Genomic DNA, 26663 nt, shown 5'->3' on the forward strand with positions numbered 1-26663 from the left:
TATACTGATATAATATGTACATATATATTTTATTTATATATTTATATATTTATTTATATATACATACATATATCCCTTTCAGCACTTGTCGTGGCTCCCCTTTTCATCTGTGGCCCCCTTTTAGAGTATCCCAGGGCCACAAACGGGCCACATGGCATCAGGTTGCGAACTACTGTAGTATTATATAACATTCAAAGAAAAATCATTTCACTGGAACTTTTACTGTCACCTATCGAATAAAACTGTTAACATTTTCGGATTGGAGCTGCCGACTGGCTTCTGAATAACATAATCAAGTAATAAAAAAAATATTGTATCATATTGATAATGTTTCAAAAACTATTAATATATATAAAATTAATAAATTTACAGCAAATTATTTATCAGTTGATATTTGCGCACAGTAGTATAATGTTGATAAATTTTGGCAAGTGTGGTTGTCTACCACTTTAATGAATGAATTGAGATCAAACAGGACTTAAACCGGAATCAAACTGTGCCCTCACAAGACCAAGGACGGATCTACTTTGCATGCATACTAATGTTACTTTACTTTACAAAAATATCAAACGTTTAAATTTTGAAGTAAATTTGATAATTTAAATAAATATTATTGTTTATAAAAATATTTTATCATAGCATGTTATGTTATTTTTTAATTTAGTTCACTAATTGGAAAACCTTTCACCAATGTAAATTAAAAAATCATATTAGTTTTATTCGGCAGGTGGCAGCAGATATTTGAGATCACTGAAATTAACATATTAACATGTTAGATTGCAGTGGTTTTTAACATTGTACTATATGGCCCTCTAGCATCTCTGGGATATTCTGGGGGGAAGCACAGGTGAAAATCAGATGAAGGGGAACCACGATAAGAGAGAGAGTGCTGAAGAGGGGCCCTCAGAGAGATAGGTGATAGATTTCAAGTGAATTAAGAGTGGTGGAAGAAATTGTTAATACTTCTTGAATCCAGCACAGCATGGAAACAGGACGATCTAAATCCGTGGGCCCACATGGGCAGGGCCCTCATATCCATAGAGGAGGCACATGATGAGATCTGGTACTAAAATTTTTGGATGTAATTAATATGTAAGCTATTACTTCTCTCCAGCCAAGCACGGGTGACCCCAGAACACTTTGTCAGTGTCGTCTTAATACGTGGGCCCACCCTGGAACGGCCCGGGAGCCTCAAGTTTGAAAAGGGTGCTCATGATAACGATATTTGGTCAAAATTTTCGAGAGCTTTAATAAGTGAATAGCATACTAGACAAGCATTTCTATCCAAGTACAGGGCCTTAGAAAAATTACTGTATCCAAGGGGGGAAGCCGATGGGGCGCTTAAGACAACCCTGCACTTTTCCTGCGGACCCATGATGTTAAGACGCCCTCCCCGCAAGAGGGAATCTCACTGATTTCTAGCCCAGGATAGCCGCGGCCCAAATATACGTATTTTATTGTACAATATATATGTATATCTACTCTATAATATAAAATCACAAACTCGAAAAGGGCCTGTTTCTAAGCAACCGAAATTAGTGACGATTTTATGTTACGAAAGTGGGTGACGTTTTTGAGTGACGGAAATCTGTTACGGAAGTTGGTTACGATTTTGGGTCGAGTATTCATTTAACTCTAGCACATATCAGGACCCATTTGACCCATCGGGACCATGTTATGTGTATGTACTGAGAGGCTCCCCCATCCTACAGCAGGGCCTTTAGGCTGGAATTTAGATGGCTGGCCCTAAACCAGCTTTTCAGGGGCCCCTCTGTGGTTAATTTATAGTGTGAAAAATCAAAAAGTGATAAGAATCGTTGTGGCCCCAGTCAACCCTGCCCTTGTGGGAGGGTCATGCCGAAAGGTATGTATATGTATAATATACATATAACAGCAATGCTCCCAACACACAGGGTCGGGGTACCCGGGAGGGGATTGCACGTATACCTTCATGGGAAAGTTAAAATTTTTTATTTCCAGGGGCCCTTGATGGATATCATTGTTTTCTTGCTGCTTTAACGTTGAAAAATTTGCGATAGCGGAAGCACAAGATATATCCAGTCTGGGGGCCCCATAAAATTTGTAAATTCGGTCACGGGTAGTTGTGTGGGTGGGCTTGGATTTTATTCGTTGGTGAAATGAATACAAATGAAAATTTTTCATGGCACTCGCACCGGGGGATGACCGACCAGCTTTCAAGTCGGGGGCTCCGTGTTTACAGGTTTCATTTTGGGGGCCCTGGATGAATCTCATTCTTATCGTTGAAAAATTTGCAACAGCGGAAGCCCGAGATAAAGCCAGTCTGGGGCCCCACTAAAAGTATGCGAATTGTTGTCCCGGGTAATCTGTTGGGGTAATGGGTTTTATTCGTTATTAAAGCGAATACAAATGAAAATTTTTCATGGCACTCGCAGTGGGGGATAACCGACAAGCTTCCAAGTCGGGGCCCTGGATGAATCTCATTCTTTTCTGTTGTAGAATTTGCAACAGCGGAAGCCCGAGATAAAGCCAGTCCGGATCCCCACTAAAAGTATGCGAATTGGTGTCCCGGCTAATTGGTTGGGGGCCCTCGATTTTATTCTTTGGTAAAACGAATAGAAATGAAAATGTTTCATGGCACTCGCAGCGGAGGATGACCGACAAGCTTCCAAGTCGGGGACCCCATGTTTACAGGTTTCATTTTGGGGGCCCTGGATGAATCTCATTCTTTTCTGTTGTAGAATTTGCAACAACGGAAGCCCGAGATAAAGCCGGTCTGGGGCCCCACTAAAAGTATGCGAATTGGTGTCCCGGAGAATTGGTTGGGGGCCCTGGATTTTATTCATTAGTAAAACGAATACAAATGAAAATGTTTCATGGCACTCGCAGCTGGGGATGACCGACAAGCTTCCAAGTCGGAGGCCCCATGTTTACAGGTTTTATTTTGGGGGCCCTGGATGAATATAATTCTTTTTTTGTTGTTTAACATTGTGGAATTTGCAACAGCGAAAGACCGAGATAAATCCAGTCTGGATTCCCCCCTAAAAATCTGCGTATTGCGTCCCCGCTACTGGATGTGGGGCCCTGGATTTTATTCGTTGTAAAATTGATAAAAATGAAAAATTTTCTTTACCCCTCACAGGGGGGTGTCCGGCAAGCTTCCAGGTGAGGGCTCCATGGAAATGTTGACAGTTTCTAATTCGGGGCCCCTGGATGTATCTCATTACTTTTTGTTGTTTAACATTGTAAAATTTGTAACACATCGGTAGCCCGAGATATATCCAGTGTGGGGCCCCACTAAAATTCAGCGAATTGAATCTGGGGACACCCATGGGGAAGTTTTCTGGGAATCTCATTTGTTTTTTGTGACTATCTTATTATTTTTATCAAAATTCACTACTTTTTGGTGCTTTCACACGTCCCTTTCCATAGCACGCTAATGAAGTGGGACGAAATAAACAAGATATGTTGTGAAGAGAAGTCGGGGGGGGGGTGGCAGAGCCCCCTCTAGTGCATATATATCATTATTATTATTGCATTGTCTTATTGATTAAATGTCGTTCTTATTAGTCATTATTATATTGAATGAATAATTGCGGAACGAATTATCCGTGTTTCCATTATTTCCTATGGGGGAGTTTTGATTCGAATAACGAGCGATTCGCATAACGAGAGCGTTCGCGGAACAAATTAAGCTCGTTAACCGAAGTTCCCGTAGAATGTTTGAGGTTGCGGCGAAGGAAAAAAGTTTGTTGAGGCATTTCTGGCAGACATAATCGATATGATTATTCCAACGGAGATCAGTCGAGATTATGACACCCAGACATTTAAATTGAGAAACTTGGGATATATGGTTACGTTATTGATCGAGTATGAGAATTCGAGGGGAAAAGCGTTTTACGAGTAAATTCTCGCGAAAAAATTGTTTTAGGCGGGGATTACACTATAAAAGTTTTATAAAAGTTATTTTATAAAATTTGAATAATTCAAACAATAAGATTATCGATTGCATTTGCTCGAATGTAACCTATGAGTTTTATTGGTTGGATTTTTTTACGTTTTATAAAAGAGATTTTATCAAACTTTTATAGTGTAATCCCGGCCTTAGATAGGTTGGTAGGCATATGCCAAAATGAGCACCAGTCAGTTCCTTGACCAGACTTGTCATTAATTGAGTGGTAGATTACACAGTCGTCAGCAAAAAATCTAGTGGTGCAGTTGAGGGTTTCAGGGCGATCGTTTATGTACACTGCTGGCCACCCAAATTGCAACACCAAGAAAGACAAGAGATATCGCAACAATATTTATGTTGTAGATAACATGTTGACCAAGCATCAAATGATTAAATTTATAGACTTCTGTGAAGTGTGGTTCCTGCCAAAATCAGTAGCCAGAGTAGCCGCCATTGTTGGAGATCACCGCTGCCACACGCCTCGGCATTGATTCAAAGAGACTTTGGATGTGTTCTTGGGGTACAGCAGACCAAGCAGCTTCCACGCGTTGCCAAAGTTGATCTGGTGTGGCAGCTGGGGATGTAATCTGGGTCAATCGTTGAGCAACCATGGACCACATGTTTTCTATCGGCGAAAGATCCGGAGAGCGAGCTGGCCAGGGAAGCAATTCAATCTGGCGATTGACGAAGAACCTTTGGACAATGCGTGCCACGTGTGGTCGCGCATTATCTTGTTGAAATATGGCTGTGGGCAAGCCCTGAAGGTAAGGAAGGACAACTGGCTCCAACACCTCGGAGATGTAGCGCTGGCTTTTTAAAGTAACGGCAATGCGTACTAGAGGAGTGCGAGAGTGATGTCCAATACCGCCCCATACCATAATACCCGGTGCAGGACCAGTGTGGCGGTGCATAACGCAGCTGTTCAGCATCCTCTCTCCACGGTGTCTCCAGACTCGAATCCGACCATCGTGGTGTTGCAGACAGAAGCGTGACTCGTCAGTAAAGACAATTTCATTCCATTGTGCCGTCCACATCCTTCTTTCATCCCACCATTGGCGGCGGAGACGTCTGTGGTTCTGCGTCAAGGGTAGACGAAACAATGGACGTCTTGCGGACAGACCACTCTGCTGTAAACGACGTCGAATGGTACGCGCAGACACTGGATGATGCGGTACAGACTGAATGTGCTGTGCTATGGTTCGTGATGTGGCTGAGCGATCCGTCACTGCCATACGCACAATACGCCTGTCATCACGTGAAGTGGTGCACTGAGGTGGATGCGATCGAACACGTCGGTCCGTCGTACCCTCCTGCATCCAACGATCACATATCCGCATTACAGTTGTTTGGTTTCATCCAACACGACTACCGATTTCCCTGAAAGATAATCCACAATCTCGGTAGGCCACTATCCTTCCTCTGTCGAACTCGGATACTTGATCAAAAGATGATCGCTGTTTTCTACGAGGCATAATTGATCGTTTTTTTTGAAAAAACCACAAGAAAAACACAATTGACGTACTTCAAATCGTCGAAATCTCCAAGCCTTAAATAGCGCGTGATGTGCGTCTGCGCTGAAATTCTAATCATTTGCATATCTCACCTTCGCTAATGCATGTTGTAAATTTCATATTATTTGCATGCTTCCTTCAGGGTGTTGCATTTACGGTGGCCAGCAGTGTAATTAAAAACAATAATGGCAGATCCAAAAATTAAAAAAAAGAGGCCTACAAGGTTCCACCCCATAAACATTATACACAAAAAAGGGCTCCTCGTATCAAGCAGTGCTCCGCCATAGAAATTATATACTGAAAAGGGCTTCGCGAGTCAAAAAGGGGGGGGGGGGTTGAAAACCGCTGCTCCACTGGAAGGAATAGCTTTAGGTATTGGCATTCTTTAGATTTATAGTACCAGATCTCATCATGTAGGGCTCCTGTGGACGTGAAGCCCATGCTTTAAGGTAAGGCGGGTCTGTTTGGGAATTTTGATAGATTCTGTCACAGCTTTCCCCCACCACATTTTACTTAAAATATTTATTTCTTCATATCCGATTTTTTTTTTTAATCCCTTTGAAGGGCAGACATTTTTCCAAAACTCGTAGAAAAGCATGTAAACAGGTGGAACACCATCTGTCGCACCTCCCCTCTTCAAATGGTTTTAAAGCTCTCTTTGGCCTTCTCACAATGCCTCCCTTTGAACTCCACTTTCACCCGTGGCGCCTCAGAGCAGTCTTTCCCGACCGGGGTGCCGTGATATCGGCTAAGGGGTGCCACGAGATATTGTGGATAAATGATATCTTGAATAGTCAAAAAAAAAAAAAAAAAAATTGCGGTCCACTCAAGGTCTTAAAATGAATTAAATCAAATTAATTACTCTCATGCGCGACAGAGTTATCGGATAAGCCGTCATCTGGTGGAGGTGTTAGCGATGTGTTAGGTCTGGCTGTCCATGTACGACCCCATTCAGAGCACACGAGCTCGAACCCCAACGAGGATTCGTTTTCTTTGTAGTCAAGTGGTCTAGGTTGCTCACGTGAATTGGATTCTCCGAAAGGACTGTTGAATTATCTTTCTTGGACTTATCTTCGCATCAGCCGGCTGCGAAAACTTTCGTAGTAATAGTGGAATGTGGCATCACATCTTCCAATAAGCTGAAAGACCTCATTTTTCATGATTGCAAGATGCAATAGATATGTACTTTCAATTTCTTTACACTGAGAAAAATCTCGACTGGGTTGCCTCACCATTTGATTTCGCAGACAGTGCGGAGAAAATATATTTCACCGAGATCAATTTATTGATCTTTGCGCTGATTCCACACTCAAAGGTACGTTCACCAACAATGAGGCGTCGGTGGCTGCTTTTTGGCGTTTATTGAGAGAGGAGTATCCTAGCCTAATGAAGCAATTAACGCACTTTTTAACATCATATCCATACGAGCAAGCCTTCTTTGCTATGGAGACGATAAGATACAAAGCAAGAAATAGACTGCAAGACCTTGAGGACGCATTGCGTGTCCAAACTGCATGGCCTGATGTCAAGTGCCTGTGCTCTAAGCATCAATCAAGTTTCACATTAATGATTAATCGAACGAAACTCTATTGATGCGTGTTTACTGAGCGATTCTTGTTGCAGCAAATTGTATCCTGTATCAAAGGAAGGGTACCCGAAGTTTTTAATGTTATTCTCAAGGGTGCCGCGAACTTCAAAAGATTGGGAAACGCTGCCTAAGGCCGGTATTACACTGTAAAATTTTGATAAAAGCTATTTTATCAAGATTTTTTCGAGTTTGATAAAAGAACTTTTATCAAAATTTTTTCGAGTTTGATAAAAGAACTTTTATCAAAATTTTATAGTGTAATACCGGCCTTAGAGCATTCCAGTACCACAACGGTGTCATATCCCCCCCCCCCGGTTGAGACCCATTGAGTTAGAGGACAAAGGGACAGAATAGTAATTAAATCAAATTTGTAGCACACTGTGTTTTGACTCTCAAAATTGACACGGTGATTTCTGAACATATTTTGAGAATTATTTTTAAATTGAAACCTCATCTCCACGGCGAATGGTGAACGAAATAAAGACCAAATCGGGTCTCACAGGACACCCTGTATATTCATCCACACAGTTTGTCTCCGAAATTTAAGAATGCAATAAGAAATTTTCTAAAAAAAACATGAATTAATTTCATAATTTTGGTTAAAACTTAATTAGGAAACTGCTTGTAATTTGTTTTTTTTTTTTTTCATAATTTTGGAAAATCAGGAATTCGCCAGAATGCTCCCTGCATTCATTTTCTCCATGTAAAAAAAGAAGAAAAAAATTACATTTTATCCCAGGGGGCAGCACCATTAACATCTCGCGATCAGCAATTTGGTGCCCCTGGGGCTTCCACACGCAGACATGATCAAATTATTCACCCGTTGTAATTTATGTTATTTTTTTTTCCATAGGATTCAAATAAAATTATCCCTTCATACTTAGGCTCACCATGGAAATTGCGATACTAAATACGGGATGTCACTAAATTTTGCCAAAAATTTCAATATATTACTTTAAATGCAATTTGCCAATTACTGCTGAAATTGCTGAGAAGGGTGCGGAAATAAAGGTCTGCTACAAAAATCACAGTTAACAAAAATGTACAGCATTTCATGAAAAACAAAATTCAAATGATACGATGACCATATAATCCGTAAAACACGGGGCATCGCCAATTTGTCATAAAAAAAAAAACATGGCTATAAACGGGCTCAATCACACCGATCGTAAAGTGTCGTGAAAAAAACGGGAAAAATTTATAGAAAAAAAAATCAGGACGAAAATCACAGATATGTCCCGTAATACGGGACACAAGTGGTCTGTCAAATCGTGAGACATTTCACTGATCCTTGTTTTTAGAAAGGTTGAGAAACATTGCCTTAAATAGAAATCAGCGCCGACCGCTAGGTACTGACGTTTTACCAGAGGCGTCGATATAACCGAGTATGACATTGTTAAGCTAGTCTTCTTTGGTAAAATTCCAATACCGTTCCACGGCCATCAAATTGTGAAAGTGGTTTTTCTGTATTTCTGGAAGTCAAGGAGTTAATAAAGAAACGGCATTGAAGGAAAATATAAATCAAATCCGGAATCCGAGAGAGTCCCCGGATCAATAAACAATTCTAATTTAATGCTTCGCTTCCGCTCGAAAGGAGAGCCGGCATCTATTTTATGAGTGCATTCCAGTATCGCAGGGCGGCTTATTTGGTGTGTAACGCCTATTAACATCGCAAAAAATTGGCTGTTGGCAATGACGTTGGCTTGACATTTATCCGAATACATCGTAACACTTAGCGGTGGGAAGGCACTGCTTTGGTGATGAGGCTGCCTATTCGATCCATAAATCATGTTTTTGTCAAAGATTTCGTTCATTTCAGAAAAAGGCGAAGAAAAACGGTGGTAAATGTCATAAATAGTTTTCTTCGATCAGCGTTTCTAGCGCCACCTACTACAGCTATAACGTCTTGCATTTGATTCGGTTACAGTCACGGTATTATTTCCACTATAGAATTTTATCCACTAAAAACTCAACCCACTCGAAAATTAATCTATGACAAGTCCTCGCATTGTCCATTTATTTATTCTCTGATACGGAAAATAGATGGCGATGAAACACCTACTGAACTCATAAACATATCATGATTCAGTCGACGCTATATATATATAACGACCCCCTCCCTTGTCCCATCGAAAGCGGACGTTGTATTGAGAGGTCCGTTGTATCGAAAGTAATACGTATGTGATAGTCGTTCAGTGAAAACATTTGGGACTTATCCTACCACTCGTTGTAATGGAATGGTCGCTATAACGAGCGCCGTTTGTGCATCCTTTCTGATCTGGAAGAAAGATGGCGTTGCGACACCTGCTGAACACATAAACATACCACGATATCTTCTTTCTAATCTGTAAGAAAGATGGTGTTGCTACTTCTACTGAACTCATGGGCACTACGATATATCCTTCCTTATCTGGAAGAGATAGATGGCTTTCCTTTCTTTCAAATCAAGTAAAACTCCGGTCTATGTCCACGGGCAATTTACTACCGAATGAGTTGTGTTGAAAAAGTACGTGTGTACCCAAGGGTGTACTAAGTGCGTTTGATAGTGTTGTCTGTTGAGCCACACCTACTGAACTTATAAACATGCACCTCAGATCACTGAAAAAGTGTTTAATGAAAAAGTAATGCACTTACGCCAGAGTGAGACGACTCGCTGTCGCTGTCTGCGTAGAATGTGACACGTCGCCTTGGGAGCTCGACCGATGCGGGGAAACGGATGCCCTCTGCCTCCACGTGCCTTTGATTTGCATAAGAAAAAAAAATGAAATGACCTTATAAACTAATTCACATTTCAGCAGTTATGAGCATAAAAAAAGGATCAACTGTTGTTCGAATGAAACAGAAACCTGACAACAACTCAAATATCTGACAAGGTGGGAACACTGTCTGATTGGTGATTGCCGTAACACAGAACGTGGTCATTCCACGGCGAGCAGGGTCATAACTAAGATTTTTGTGAGGGGAGAGAGGCAAACGTGATTTTGCTGCAACTGTAAAATCCGATTACAATCGAATCCCGTTATAACGAACTCCAAGAGACCGGAGAAATCGCTTCATTATAACGAAATATCGTCCCAGGTTTTTGCATTGTTCCTATGTAAACTTATCTGAGGGATTACGTAAGTGTTCGTTAAAACGAGATTTTATTTCGCTATAACGATATTCGTTAAAACAGGATTCGACTGTATTTCATAACGGTGTTTTTGTCCCCTCCTAAAATTCGCCGCCCGGGGCAAAATTGTCCCCTTTGCTTCCCTCTATTTCCAGCCCTTATGGCAAGTGTCAACTTTATGGATAGAAGCTTCAAGCAATTATAATGTGCGATCTGATTAGATTCAATTCCTACGCAACACCACTGAGGTGGAAGAGGGGAATCTAATCACGCCACTGAAGCTCGAACGTTCCACTCTCTACTCATCTGACGCATATCTTATTCCAGTTGTAGCCATGGCCCCCACAAGGGTTGGGGTTGACAGAGCCCGCGATAATTACTATAATTTTTTTTTCATGCTATAAATTCACTGTAGAAGTCTGGTTTGCGGGCCCGTTAAAGATTCCGGCACAGGACCTGATCAGTCCTGCGCTGTGCAATTACCTTAATCACCAATTCATTCAGTGTTGTTCGCCTCTTGCCAATCTCAAATATTTGAGCTGTTTTTTCAACTTCATCTATATTTCGCTTGAACGAAGGCTCTTATAGAGGTTATTTCTAGGAGCTCAGCCACCTCGTTGGGCAATTTGCCTGTTGTGGCGTTGTATTTGTATATGTTTGAACAACCATGTCATCGACGGTCACAATTTATTGATGTTTAAAATTAAAAAAAATGGGTAGAGGCTGTGTCGATGACACAGCAGCAAGTTTAAACGTGAATGCGTCTTTCACCTCCCGTTGCAATGCATTGCAACCCGTTTGTCTGCTAAGTAAAACTATATACATAGATACGAGATCTCTATTTATCTCCGTCTTTTTCATATTTCCTGAGCTATAAAAATGATTCCATTATGAAAGTGCACCACAAGACTGGTATCCAAATCAGAAGATGTATCAACATCAGTAAAGTAGGATTTAGTATCGTGTAATTTGTTTCAGAAAGATCTACAGGGTTACTTTACAAACTTCTAGGAGGGGTAGGGTACACCTAGACGACTCGGAATCACACAGCATCGTTGGATGGGAAATGCTTTCCTGACATGTTAGATGCGTTGTATGGGAGCGGTTGTGCCGGGCGTTATGTCCATTAGCCTGCTCCCGATCGCCGGATCTGTCAAACTTTGATTACGTCTTTTAAGTTCCCAGATTGGAGGCATATCAAAGCATTGGTGTATGGCACCCCTGCTAACCGCACTGAAGACCTTGTTACCTGAATTGCAGGGAAGTCCTAGACATGCCCGGAATCTTCTAAAATGTTTGAAATTCAATGCGCCTGAGATGTGAGACCTGCATTACTGCTCGTTGGATGGCACCTCGAACACCTCTGATACTTTTTCCGATGCACGTTTATCATTAAAACGCGTGTTCTCTTACGTGGTGTCCTTCTGGTGTTTTCTATGTAGCCTACCGCGTCAGGGAAGCATTTTCAACCATACATTGCTATGTGACTCCGAGTCGTCTAGGCATATTATACTCCTTCTGAGACACCCTGTATTTCCCGTTATCATTAGTGTCGTACTTTTTGAGAGAGAGAGAGAAAAAAAAATTGTTTTAATAAAAGATATCCGTAGACACCAAGAACGCTCACGTATTTTGCATATTTCTCGAGTTATGTACGTTTAAAGTATTTAATAATGCCAAGAGAGCACTCGGCTTGATGTGAGAGATGATTTAATAGACACGTATTTCTCTATGAATTAAACTGACTGGAAATTAATAATTTTTTCGGTAGACTCACCTGATTTCAACCATAGGAGCACTTGAAAACCTCGTCCTAAGCAGACGCGGTGAAGACTTTGGACTACCGCCATGATCGGTGTCCGGTAAGCCTCTGGACGATCCGCTAACTGCAACAGAGAAAACAGCTCATGAACCATTTACACAGAAATTCCAATCTGGTACAAGTTATGCACTTGATATACCCATCGATATTTTCATCGTATTAATTAGTTTTCAACGGCACGGTCTTGCAAATATTCAACTGAGTTCGATTTGATGTGAGAGAGAGAAAATTTCGGTAATAATTTGTTTGTATTTTCAAGCAATCGACGTTGGCCTCAGAATTTATTCGTCGTAATATCCACCACATATTAGAAACCCCTAATAGATGTTTGGTAATATGACATCCCCCTGTTGATTATGTTTTGTACTTGTTGATTTTGTGCTCTTTTTACATTTCTTTTCACACATAAAACATTGTTTCAAATTTTTATTTGATTTTAAAATTGAAACAATTAGCGTTTATTTAAGATTTATTGTTTTTCTTTTTTAAAAAAGGTTAAAATATAATCAATTAAACTTGTCATACTATAAATGATCAAGTGTTGGCGAAGATGTAGGAATCTCTCGCTCTATGCGATTTCGAAAAGTTGATTTTTAAAATTGCGACTCGCAAAAGCTTGGTCTGTAGTTTGATTATAGTCCTGAAAATGAGGCTTGCAAATTAAAAGTAGGGCATAATATTGAAATAACAAAGTCGGATTGATTTGTTGATGTAAATGAGACAAATATGGAGGAAATGCTCCAATGCATCTCTCGCACCAGATCTCACTAATGAGCATCCACAATTCCATCAAATTTTTAATCGAAAAAAAAAGATCATAATGAAGCTGTATTTCCAAGGGATATATGTATTCAGAATTCTCTAGCTTTTCTAATTAAGTTTCGGAGTAATTAAGTTTATAAGGAGATGAAGAATGCTGCTTGGCAGCTGAATCTCGACTGCTTTCATTAAAAAGCCAATCATATCAGGCTCTCCTGGAAAGAAAACATCCACATTCACTTGAATCGTGCAGAAGTAGTGAAGACATAGAAGTGGAAAGTATTAATTAATTTTTTTGTATATATATCCTAAATTGACTAGATTTATTTATATAGTTTGAATAATTGATTTTTTATTCAAAAAAATATGCATTTTGCTGCTAGAAGTTGGTTTTCTTTTCCTCCTCTTATCCATTCTGAAGAAAAAATCCCCTATATATCCCTATCATGCCTATATTAAATTCTACTCACTTTACGCGATCATTTTGTGGAACGAATTAATTGCCTAAAGCGAGGAAAGCCTGTATTGGATTCGAATTTCTGCAGAAGACAGGGTGCTCACAAAAGCACTTGGCAATATTCAAGAAATGCTTGACTGGTTTGACGACTGGTGTGAAAGTAGGAGCGTCAGAACTTTACACTAATAAATCGATCTTCGTGTGAATCACTGGCAAAAAGGACTTACCTTCTGACGATTCTATTGAAATAAATGAATAAATGACACTCGAATCTCACCTGTCAACACTACTAGATACCTTGGTGTGATTACAGACAAGCGCTTATCTTTTAGAGCTTATTGTGAGGAGACAATCATCAAAAATAAAAAAACAAAGCACGTTGTTGAACAAAAAATTTGTCCACTCTATCTACTCCCACTTTCGCCACCAGTCATCTTATATAAAATGGAAATTTGACCCATTACGCTCTATGCCGCTCCGATCTGGATGTATTCGAGTAAAATCAATCTTATCAAATTGGAAAGACTTCAAGGATGTCGCACTCCATCATTTTCTCAATGCTCTGATGTTCAATAGAAATAAAGATACGAGAAAGGATGCTTCGTATCGCAACAATCACACATTTATGCCTAAAAACTTACTTGAAATTTCTATCAGTCATTGGATGAATATAAATTTCAACATTTGATCGAAATCGCTCCATATCCCTGTATACAAAGACAGATTTTGTCGACCTAAATACTTTCTTACGGTCATTACGGTATGGACATTATGCACGCTGATTTGTTTCCGATTATGCAAGTCATCACCGTTGCTAATTGTTTAAAACCCCAATTTTAAGTTTTTTTAACCAATCCGTAACAGCGCAGACTCGCAGAATCGGAAACCAGCGTGCACACTATATATATATGTTCGTACTCTTAGGCCTGATATAAAAGAATTATATTATGTAAATACTACATCAATCCATTTTGTATTATTCAAAATTTCACATATCTGTCTCTCTCTCAGCATAATACTGGCGTTTCGCATGTAAATATTCATCATAATAATATTTTAGGTGGTGGTATTACGCACATATATTTCTTATCTATCGTATCCCATTTTCAACATTATTTAATTTCATCATCACATCAATCATATAAATTATCTTATATATTCTAAATAACTTAATAATATTATATAATAATATAATTACATAATATTATACCCGGTATATAGGGGCATGGCTCTCCCCTGCCGTCCACGATTTTATTGAATACATTCTATTTTTCTGGAACAGAAAGGCGACAGAAAATGTAAAGTATTTTCTATTTATACTCTGTTAAAGTCATTTGCTTAGCGTACTAATGTTTTTGAATCAGCATAGATATGATAAGGCTATGACAGGCTATCAGCTGAGCCTACACTCAGCGAGGATCCTCTTACAATCATTCAAGGTTTCAAAAAAGTTGTAATATAATTATTCTCTACAGCTGGATCCACGCTCGCAACGGTACGTCGCTCAAAAACCGGTTTTCGAGATGTAGCTTAGATAAGGTACCTGGAATATACCGGTGGACTCATCGTCCTCCATTTTAGAGCGGCAAACATCAGTTTCCTGTTCTAAGTGACGTCTAATCATTAAATAAAAGAAAAAAAGTCATATGGAACAGCTATTGCAGCTATTGGCTGTAACGATAGCATTGACGTCACACTTCGCACTAATGCGGCGGATGAGCCAGCCTGGGGTTTTCAGGAGCTCTGGGCTATGATTTTGGGGTTAAAAACCGGTGAGATCAATTTTTACTGGTTTTGTCGTTGAAAACCAGTTTTTGAGATGTCACAGATGATTCCCTTCAAAAACCGGGTTTTGAGATATGGGTGAGACACTTTTGCCGTCTAAAACTGATGTCAGAAATGTGGCTGAGACGATTTTGCAGTCAAAAACTGGTGTTCGAGGTGTGGCCGTAGTGATTTTGACTGTTTTCTGTCAAAAACCGGTTTTTTGAGATGTGGATGATATGATCTCGCCATCAAAAGCTTGTTTTCGAGATGTGGCTGAGACGATTTTGCAGGCAAAACTTAGTGGTTGAGGTGTGACTGGATTGATTTTCCAGTCAAAAACCGGTTTTCGAGATATGGCTGAGGCGATTTTAGTCAAATACCAGTTTTTGAGATCTGGCCGAAGTAATTTCGAATGATTTTGCCATCAAAACCGGTTTTTAAGATGTGGCTGATGTTATTTTGCCTTATAAAAGAACGGTTTTTGCTCTGCTCGGAGCGGAGCATAGTGCTACGAGTGTGGAACCAGCTTCAGGATTAGGCTGGAGGTGTCACCCATTTTTGTGATGCAGCAGAGACGATTTCGTCGTCAAAAACCGTTTTTTTGAGATCTGGCCGAAGTAAATTTGACCGATTTTGCCGTAAAAAACGGTTTTTGATCGGCTCGGAGCGGCGCAGTGCTGCGGATGTGGAACCGGCTTCCAGTGTAGTCTGAAGTCGTCGCACCGAGTCTATATTTTACAGCATTCCAAAATATCGACACTAAATCAATTATTTTAATTTGAAAATATTTTTTAAATTAATTTTAAAAAATAATAATAAAACTTTCACCGAGCTTAATAAAGTGCAATATGTAAGCGAATGCATCCATATAATGTATATAAATTCACGTCGAGTATGATTAGCTCTGACGTAATAATTCATTATACATTTTTTCCGGGATCATCGACGCCGTTTGACCTCACACATTTTCGTTCCCGGGACGAAATAAAAAAGAAGATATTTTCCTGTTATTTTGGTATCCACACAGAGAGCATTTATCGACCTGGTGATGTCGTCAGGTTTGGCAAGTTGTCAAAAGCACTCTCTCTCTCTCTCTCTCTCAACATGTGACGCGGTTCTTTCACACAACCCACCAAGTAAAAACGCGTATTGATACATGGAAAATGTATTTCTGTTTTATCCCGTGTTTCCGGTCTTTTAGACTTTCCGGCTTTTACGAGAAAATTGCAGACGGCTCCAGTCGTTCGAACCGTCTGGACACGTTGGCTGCTGGACATGTTTATTCGTATACTCATTCGTTTCAATTTCAAAAGGGTGTGGTAAATAATTGTACATGGTTAATGGAAAAATATCATTCAAGCGCATTAAGTTTGACTTGAAATTACGATTTTTAACCATTTTATTAAAGTAGTTCCGGGATCTTCAACCTTTCAGACGGCTTCGATATCTCCTTGAGATGGGAAGCGAGGGTGTGTCCGGTCCTTCAATGTTCAACCTTTCAGACATCACGGGCAGAATTAAAACTATCCATCAAGCCCATGAGACACCAACTCTTACTACGGTGTCTGGAATCGCAAGATGCTATCCAAGCGCGCAGGAACTCGATGTACAGTGATTTCTTGATGCAGGGTGCAGCATAAACTCCGGTCTGCGGGCCAAATGCGGCCAACAAAGGGGTTCCATCCTGCGCGCGGAAGTAGTGTTCCGGTAGAAAAGTATCAATACTCACATTACGATAAATACTCAGGGCTGACCATATTTCTTTCATAAAAAAAAATACAGGATATGGCTAAAAGAGTTATAACGCAAGAGCAAATTTACCACTTACAAACCGAAAAAAAAAATCTCGAAAGCAAGTAAAGTTGCCAATAATAGCCGAAAAAATTGTAAAAGGCAAATGAAGGTGCCAACTGTGACTAAAATTGCCTCAAATCTTCTCTCAAATATGTATGAATTTTCATTAATTGTGAATCATTTTTTTAATTAAACATAATCTTTTCCCAAATTCCTGAAATTATTTCTTTCGCAAATTCTGAAAAAAAATTAAATTGCTTAATTATATCTTCTATCAACTGTGAAATTACTTTTGCCAATTTTTAAACTATTTTTCATTCGTTATGAATTTTCATGAATTATGAAGTAATATCTTTCATTAATTCTTGAAATTATTTGATAATTTCTGTGAATTCGGTAACCATATATGTTGCATAGTCCTAGGTATAGTGTCTGGTGCCGAATGCACACGAGAGAGGAGGGGTCCTGGGCAAAGCAAGAATTAGCGGCACGCACATCGTCGTCTAGTCAAGGATTTTTGGTAAGTGAGCGAATGTATGCTGTTCAAATTTTGGGGCTTCAAAACATGGGGCCCCAGACAATTGTTCCACTCGCCCATGCGGAAATCTCACTGGTTGTTCCACAGTTCTAGAATATAGTGAAGGTCTGAGTGGCCTCGTGTTTATGGATTTTTCGTTTTTTGCGGGGGGGGGGGGGCTTGCAACTGCAGATTGATTCGTGGGCCACATGTGGCCCTTGAGCCATGCGTTTCTAGACTCTTGTTTGACGGTACCCTACAAATTGTTCATGAGTAAATAATATGTATTAGGATTCTCTTCACGGATAGAATAACACCAAATTGCTTTCGTTAGTCTTCAAAAAACATATCTTAACATGAGTAAGAACATGAAAGTAGTTCGCATCTGTATTTAACAGGATGTTTCTCATTACTGGGGGTGATGATAACATTACTTTTTTTTTTTTGCTAAGGATCACAGGAAAGAAATTAAAGAAACGTTTGCTAGTAATATAGGGCCTACACCAAGGCACACATTACTACATGCTGACGACAACATCATCATCATCATCACGGTTCTGTCATCACTTGTGCACAAATGTAAGTAGTGCAAAAGGAAGGAAAAGGCTTCTCTGTTACCCTCTCCATAGAGACCATAATTTTCTCAGAGAGGCCCTTTCCGAAGCCTTCCCAATGCCTACAATGGAGTAACGCTGATACTCACACACACACATGCCAATTTGCCATGAGTTTCCACGTGAAAAATTCACACGCGGCAGGAAGTGTGAATCATGAGTTCGCCCTCTCTCTCTCTCTCTCTCTCGCTCCCTTTGTACTCATTAAAAGCCCTTTCTTTTCATATCTCTTATATTAGCTCGTTGATTATTGTATGAGGCATCGTCCACGCGGCACGAGCTGTTTCCCTATGAACTATCCGACCAGAAGCTGTTTCTCGTTTTTTTTCCGTTGATGGGATGGGAACAGAGAAGGTTCACTGGAATGAGGATCATGGATGGCTTTGGCAATATTTGTTGAGATGAAACTGATGAGTATGAAATAAATGTTCATCGAAAGGCTGAAAAAATGGCGATTCCTGAAGGAAAGGATTTTGTTTGGAATGAACTAAAAATGGCTAGCTTGCTTTTGTAATCGATCTAATGCTCAAAAACTAGCGAAAATCATAAATTGATATCCTTGGTATATATTTAAAACTTTAAAAGATTGCTCTGGTTGAAAAATGATTGCTAAATTGGTTAAAATTTTTTCTTAAATTAGTTGGAAATTCTCATTAAAATAGCTACAAATTCTTATTAATATAGATAAAAATTCTTATTGAAATAGCTACAAATTCTCATTGAAATAGCTACAAATTCTCATTAAAATAGCTACAAATTCTCATTGAAATAGCTACAAATTCTCATTAAAATAGCTACAAATTCTCATTAATATAGATAAAACTGACATTAAAATAGATAAAACTGACATTAAAATAGATTAAATGACATTAAGTAGATGAAAATTCTCATTAATATAACAAAGAATACTTATCTGCAAAGTAACTGAAAATTTTCATTGAGATAACAGAATTATTTTTAAAATAGCTACAGATTCTCCTTTAGGTGCCTAAAAATTCCCTTCAAATAGCTAAAAATTCTTTTTGAATAGTTGAAAACTCTCTCCAAATAGCTAAAATTTCTCTTTAAATAGCTAAAATTTCTCTTTGAATAGCTAAAATTTCTCTTTAAATAGCTAAAATTTCTCTTTAAATAGCTAAAATTTCTCTTTAAATAGCTGAAAACTCTTCAAATAGCTGAAAACTCTTCAAATAGCTGAAAACTCTTCAAATAGCTGAAAACTCTCTTCAAAAAGCTGAAAACTCTCTTCAAAAAAATACCTGAAACTTCTTAATGGAATGGAAATAACAACTGGAAATTCTTCTTAAAATACTCAAAAATTCTCCATGGAAATAGCTGAAAATTATCATCAGAATAGCTGAGAATTACCTTGAAAATGGCTACGTATTCTTCTTAAGGTGTTTAAAATTTCTCCACGAGATAGCTTTTTTAAAAATTCTCCTTACTTAAAAAATATTAGAAAAGCTGGGAATGAAAAAGCTGAGCAAAATTATTTTTTAAATTAGAAATAGTTTTTTAAATTAGAAATAGTTTTTTAAATTAGAAATAGTTTTTTAAATTAGAAATAGTTTTTTAAATTAGAAATAGTTTTTTAAATTAGAAATTATTTTTTTAATTAGGAATTATTTTTTTAATTAGAAATTATTTTTTAAATTAGAAATTATTTTTTAAATTAGAAATTATTTTTAAACTAGAAATTCGCATTAAAATAATAAGCAATTGTCCTTATAAAATACGTAGCTAAAAATTAACCATAAGATTGCTAAAAATTCGTTTTTAAAATTAATCGTAAAATTCTCTGTAAAAAAAATATCAAAAATTTTCCTTAAAAAAATGTAAAGATTCACCTCAGAATAAATATATAAAAAAATTATGCACAAATAAAAAAATGTCTAAAATTTTTCCTTAAACAGCTAAAAATTCTCATTAAACGAATTGAAAACTCTTTTGAAAGTAGCTGAAAATTTATTTAATTAGTTTTAGAAGAATTTATTGAAGCTAAAATTTTCTTTTTTGAAAAAAAATCTTAAAAATTCTAAAATTTTTAAATAGTTAAATTTCATTTTAAAAAATGCCTGAAAATTCATTTCAAAACAGCCGCACGAAAACAACTAAACAAAAAACTACGAAATTGTTTGAAAATAAAAATTAGAATAAATAAAGGAAATCTATAAAATACAAACTCGGTAATTCTCAATATTGTTTTTCATTCTTTTTATTATTCTTTCGAACTATATCTTAATTTATATAATTTTTTCAAAATTTATGTAAAATTATGTAAAAATAGCTGTTTTTATTTTCGATAGAAATAGCTGAATCGTGTCCGTACACTACCAATGAACAAAACAATGTCTTCCACAGAAAACAAAAATAACTTTCAGAAATAGCAGCAGAATTTCATCGATAAAATCTAATAGAACTTGCTTAGAGACCTAGAAAAATTTCGTTATGAAGATAAAAAGTATTTTCCTCAAAAATAACAAATTTATTTATAAAAAAAAACTGAAAAAAAAAAAAATCTCCCCCTTGAGAGGAAACCAAATTACTTTTAAAATATAGAAAAAAAATTCTTCCATAAAACAGCGGGAAAAAAAAATATTTCAGTATCGTGTGATGGCATTTTCCGAAAATATCTTTAGAAAACATGAAAAAAAATAATTTTGAAATCCTATTTACAACTAAAAATAGAAATCCATATATCAAGGTTTTAAAGAAAACTATTTCTACTACTATGTAGTTCATAAATGTTTTAAAAATATTTCTATAAAAAATCTTATTTTCTTGAAAAATACGAAAAAAAAATTGTCTCGAAACATTAATTTTCCAAATTTTTTCAGAAAAAATAACTTTTCACATCACACTCTTTGAAATATCAATTATTTATTTGTAATTATCACCATTTCTGGTTATTACATTGACACAATGGGAAAACAACATCCGTTCATTTCAACGAAAACGGACGGATCGGGACAAGGTCTTTTTGATAATAACACACAGAAAATAGCGTGTTTAGAGGATTATATGGTAAAACACACAAAAAAATAAGTAAATAAATAAATAATGAAGTGCATTATTATTATATGACAAACGACTTCCGGAATCGAGATAATTTACGGAGCAATTATGAAAATTATGTCTCTCGGACGACGATTGATGAGTTTTTGGGCGTTTCGGGTCATCGTGTTCCCCTTTTTTCGCATTCTTTCAAGTTTACCGAAATTTTTTTTATGTTTTCGTTCTAAAAAATTGTAAATAAAGAAGAAAATTATAATTAGACACATGCATATACAGGGGAAGATTTTTCTCAATTTTTCGGAAAATTTTCTAAAGAAAATCTTTTGGCTCCAAAGATTCAAGTATCGCAAAAAGTTATCGTTAAGTCAAACATTCTTGACTTTTACTGCTGATAAATATTGTATTTTGGGCACATTTTCGTTAATTCGAAAATCATGTTTCCATTCAATAAGAATTTCATTGGCACTGAAAATTTTCATCAAATGTGAATTTTCATTAATTTTCAAATTTTTTGTATGCAAATACAAATGCAAAAACGCTACAACAGACAAAATGGCCTACGAGGTGGCTGAAAAAAAAAATACCCATAAAAGTTATGGATGTCAAATACGTGTATGTATATCGAATAATGTGAATAATATACAATAAATGTGAAGTTAATATTCATGCATATTCTGAATATGAACTTGATTAACTCTGAAATATTTCATCGACTAATTTTTGATAATTCTCAATTCTTTTATCAAATACAGTAGTAATTTTCATTTTTCAGAAATTATTTTTTCATTGAATATGAATTTGCATTAATTCTGAAATTACTTTTTGCATTAAATATGAATTTCATTAATTTTGGAGCAATTATTTGAATGTGAATTTCATTAATTTTGGAGTAATTATTTGAATGTGAATTTCATTAATTTTGGAGTAATTATTTGAATGTGAATTTCATTAATTTTGGAGTAATTATTTGAATGTGAATTTCATTAATTTTGGAGTAATTATTTGAATGTGAATTTCATTAATTTTGGAGTAATTATTTGAATGTGAATTTCATTAATTTTGGAGTAATTATTTGAATGTGAATTTCATTAATTTTGGAGTAATTATTTGAATGTGAATTTCATTAATTTTGGAGTAATTATTTGAATGTGAATTTCATTAATTTCGTAATAATCCTTTCACCGAATATGTATTTCGTCCAATTCTGAGATTTTTACATCAAATATGATTTTTTTTCCATCACTGAAATGTTTTGATTAATTATGAATTTTTCATAAATTGCGAAATAATTTTTTCCAACACTCTGAAATTGTTTCTTTTAATAATTATCAATTCGTTTCTTTCAACAATTATGAAATTATTTCTCTCATATATTCTAAAATTATTTCTCATCAATTCTGAAAATATTTCTCATTTACCCTAACGTCGTATCGCATTACACACATATCTCATGCATACTTTCATCATTTTTTCACACTTGCATTTCAATTTTATTTGCAAAAACTAATTTAATTAAAACTAGTTAATAATTCTTTCTTTGTGACAGGACACATTCGGCCCTAACCAAAAAATATCGATTGAAAATTATATCTCATTAATTCTGAAATTTATTTCCATGAATTCTGAAACAATTTCTCATTATTTCTAAATTAACTTTAAAATTATTTCTTCCATCAATTTGAGAATACATTTTTCTCTACTGAGTTTTTTTCTTCAATTTTCGGAACTAAGCAAGTCTCGTCATCGGCGGGTCGCACGAGGGCCGTGTGCGGAAAATTCACCGCCAGCAATTCACCGACAACAATTCACCGCCGGAAAATTCACCGCTAGGAAAATTCACCGACAACAGTTCAATGCGAGTCAGTTAGCGAGGGAGTGAGCGATTGAGTTACTGAGTGAGTGAGTGACCCAGTGAGTGATTGAGTGACCGAGTCAGTGATTGAGTGACCGAGTCAGTGATTGAGTGAGTGACCCAGTAGTGACTGAGTGACCGAGTGAGTAAGTGATTAAGCGGGTGAGTGAGTGACCCAGTGAGTGACTGAGTGACCGAGTAAGTAAGTTATTGAGTGACCGAGTAAGTAAGTTATTGAGTGACCGAGTAAGTAAGTTATTGAGTGACCGAGTGAGTAAGTGATTGAGCGGGTGAGTGAGTGACCCAATAGTGACTGAGTGACCGAGTGAGTAAGTGATTGAGCGGGTGAGTGAGTGACCCAATAGTGACTGAGTGACCGAGTGAGTAAGTGATTGATCGAGTCAATCTTTAATTCGAGAAAATTTTTAATTTTTATCAATTTTAAAACGAATAAAATTCAGGGCCCACATCCAGTAACGGGGACCCAATACGCAGATATTTAGTGGGGCACCCAGACACTGGATTTATCTCGGGCTTCCGCTGTTGAAAATTCTACAATGTTAAACGACAGAAAAGAATGAGATTCATCCAGTGCCCCCAAAATGAAACGGGACCCCTAACTCGGAAGCCAATCGGGCATCCCCCTGTGAGGGCCACTGCAAATATTCATTTTACCAACGAATAAAATCCAGCGCCCCCCCCCCCACGCAATTACCCTTGACCGAATTCGCAAATTTTATGGGGTACCAGACTGGATATACCTTGGGCTTCCACTATCGCAAGGACCCCTGGAAATGAAACCTTTTTAACTTCCCCATGAAGGTATATGTGCAATCCCCCGGGTACCCCGACCCTGTATGTTGGGAGCACTGGTGATATATGTATATTTTACGTATACATACCTCTCGGCATGACCCCCACGAGGGCAGGGCTGACAGGGCCCGGAACGTTTCTTATCGCTTTTTGATATTTTCACACTATAAATTAAGCACAGAGGGGCCCGTGAAAAAGCTGGTTTGGGGGCCCGCCATCCATTTCAGCTTAGGGGACCTGCTGTAGGATGTGGGAACCTCTGGGTACATGCACATAACTTTGTCCCGATGTGTCAAATGGGTCCCGATATATCCAAGAGTTAAATGAAAACTTGACTCCAAAATCGTAACCGACTTCCGTAACACAAAAACGTAACAGATTTCCATCACTCAAAAAACGTCACCGACTCCCGTAATAAAAAAATCGTCACTAATTTCCGTTGCATAGGAAGTATATATATACTTATGTAGTAAATATAGAGTACATATACTAGATACGCACTAAGGCGGGATTCCTGAAAGTTCATCACGTGAAATCGCGGGTAACAGCTAGTTCAGCATAAGAAAAAATCCATTGGTTACTGATGATCACAGCGATGTTTTTTATAACATCAAAGTGATAACAGGAGATGATTTTAAGCATTTTTAGGAAGTTAATTCATCGCGTATCCACTTACTTTATTATCTTTTAATTCTGTTATTATCCCTTTTAACATTCCATTAGAACTTTCTGAGTAAAACAGAGTTAATGGAATTTTGTTGAATATACTATCTTGTATTGGGCAACAGCAATTTGTAATTTATACAAATACAAGGCCACAACAGGCAAAATGCCCAGCGAGGTGGCTGAGAAAAAGATGCCCACAATAAATATGGATGTCATATATTTCAAAAATACAGCAACCCGAATCCGTATCATCTGAATTTCTTCTCATAAAGTCATTATTTAAACTTGCTCGCTAACTGACTCGCATCGAACTGTCGTCGGTGAATTTTCCGTAAACCCATGAGGGCGTGCAGACCTATGATAATGTACCTGTCACGGCAGCACTACTGCACAGGACTGGAATCAGGGAATTACGTGCTGTATGAATTACTGAATATATTATTATATTCTGTAATTTTAATTCAATTAAAAAAATAATTTATACTTTTTAGACACATAATAACGTTCAATCATGATGTAAATAGTTTTATTACGTGAATGATGTACCAAATTTTCAAACTATTGATAACTATGTCAGTTTTATTCTTTTAAAAAAATTTTCAAAAGATGGCGTTAAATATGTCCAAATTAAAGAGGTGGAAAAAATTTATCTAAATTCAACATTTTTTTAAGAACACGAATTTTAATGAATTACAAAATTTGTTACTTTTTTTATGAAAACACAAACAGTGTTCACTTTTCGAAAACAGTTGAAAATGTCTGTTTCCTTGAACCTAGCACCTTCATTCGTATATCCGGGGTGCCGTAGCTAAGGCTTTAACAGCTCATAAACCCTCCCCCCCCCCACCTTCATCTCTCTGCCAATCAAATGCAGTAATGCATTGAGGCCATGGTTGGTACAGTACAAGAGAATAGGGATGAGATGACAATTTAAGAGTCATCTCACAAGATGACGAAAAATTTAGAAATTTGGCTAGCAGTACATCTGCACCCCGGAAGGTACCAGCCACCTCCACAGGAACTAATGGATATCATATATTGATCAATATTGATTTCTTATTATTGTTGTAAGACTGATTTGCGATAAAAATGGGAAAAGAATTGAGTAAAAAGTTTCGTTTAAATATACGAAAATAAATTCACAAAAATTTATTCATCATGATTTTACGTAGTCCAAATGCATTGCAAAATGAGGAAATTGAAAATTCCTTTTACAATACAGCCAAAAATGAATGTAAGATTTGTTTAGAAAATTTAAATAGTGTATGTCGTTCAGTAATTTAGAAAAAATTGTAGGATGTAAAAAACTTTCTGGATGTACACAATTAACTTTCAATCACGTTATAAATAATTTTATTACGCCAATGGTGTCTGAAATATATTTAATTACCATCAATTATGCTCATCGTCGACATGTCGGTGGAAAAATTAAAATTTCAACATTTTAAGAAACACAAAGTTTAAGTAGTTACGATTTTTGTTTTACTTTATCAATGACGTATATGATTGGTGTTCAATTTTCGAAAAAAAGTTAAAAATTTCTATTGAAGTTCTTATTTTCCAGCAGGGATCTGTACATGGATATTATGTTATTGCAAGAATAGTATTGCCAATTATCAAAAAATTATAATTTGCGTTTCAAATAGAAGAAAAAGTAAAAATTTCTGTTTAAATAACGCGAAAGATATTCAAACAAAATTATTTATCAAGAATTTTGATAGTTAAAATCCATAACGAAATAAGGAAATTGAAAATTCCCTTCACAAAAACAACATAAATTTTATGAGAAATTAAAATATATTTCATTTAATAACTTTTCTTTTAATCAAATAATGAATTTGAACTTTTTAAATGTACGATAACTATTAATTGTGATGCAGCTGGCCAACGGTGTCTCAAATTTTATTAATTATCATCAATTATGTTTTCTTGCATGAAACCATATGTCGACAGATGACGCTGTAAGTATCCAAATTGAGAAGTGGAAAATATAATTATTTAAATTTCAATTTAATTAAATTATTAATTACGTACATAGACGGTGATCACTTTTCAAAAAACTAAAAATCTCTGTTTGAAGTTCTAACAGGACCCTGTACATAGATATTCAAAATTAATTTGTTATTATTGCTGTAAGACTGTAATTCGAGATAAAAATGCGAAAAAAAGTAAAAGTTTCTGTGTTTTGAAAATCTATCATGAATTTAAACAATTAAAACCCATTACAATATAAGAAAATTTAAAAATTCTTTTACAATATAGCCAGAAATATGTAAAATTTTAACAGAGCAGAATTTAATTTTTCCTGTCGATTTCCATCCTAATGAGGCCATCCAACGACTTACAAATTTGAAATTTATATGGAAAATTTAAATACATGTTGCTTAATAATTTTCTTTCAAATCAAAGAAAGAATTTGAACTTATTATATGTGCAATGACTTTT

General features: G+C 36.7%; 1 protein-coding gene across 3 annotated transcripts in view; it reads right to left on the reverse strand.

Annotated features, from left to right (window-relative positions):
• Window positions 1–26663, reverse strand: part of LOC149081365 (uncharacterized) — a 138934-nt gene that overhangs the window by 103513 nt on the left and 8758 nt on the right. For all 3 annotated transcript variants that reach the window (XM_089238176.1, XM_089238177.1, XM_089238175.1), the window contains exons 2-3: window positions 11920–12028; window positions 9665–9767 (exon numbers count right to left, since the gene is read on the reverse strand). In XM_089238176.1, coding sequence (XP_089094302.1) covers window positions 9665–9767; window positions 11920–12028 — 212 coding nt within the window. The remainder of the gene's footprint in view (window positions 1–9664; window positions 9768–11919; window positions 12029–26663) is intronic.

The sequence above is a fragment of the Pholcus phalangioides genome, unplaced genomic scaffold, assembly GCF_987345545.1.
Source record: "Pholcus phalangioides strain wild (caught in Gottingen) unplaced genomic scaffold, Ppha-v1.0 ptg000010l_1, whole genome shotgun sequence".
NCBI classification, from domain to species: domain Eukaryota; kingdom Metazoa; phylum Arthropoda; class Arachnida; order Araneae; family Pholcidae; genus Pholcus; species Pholcus phalangioides.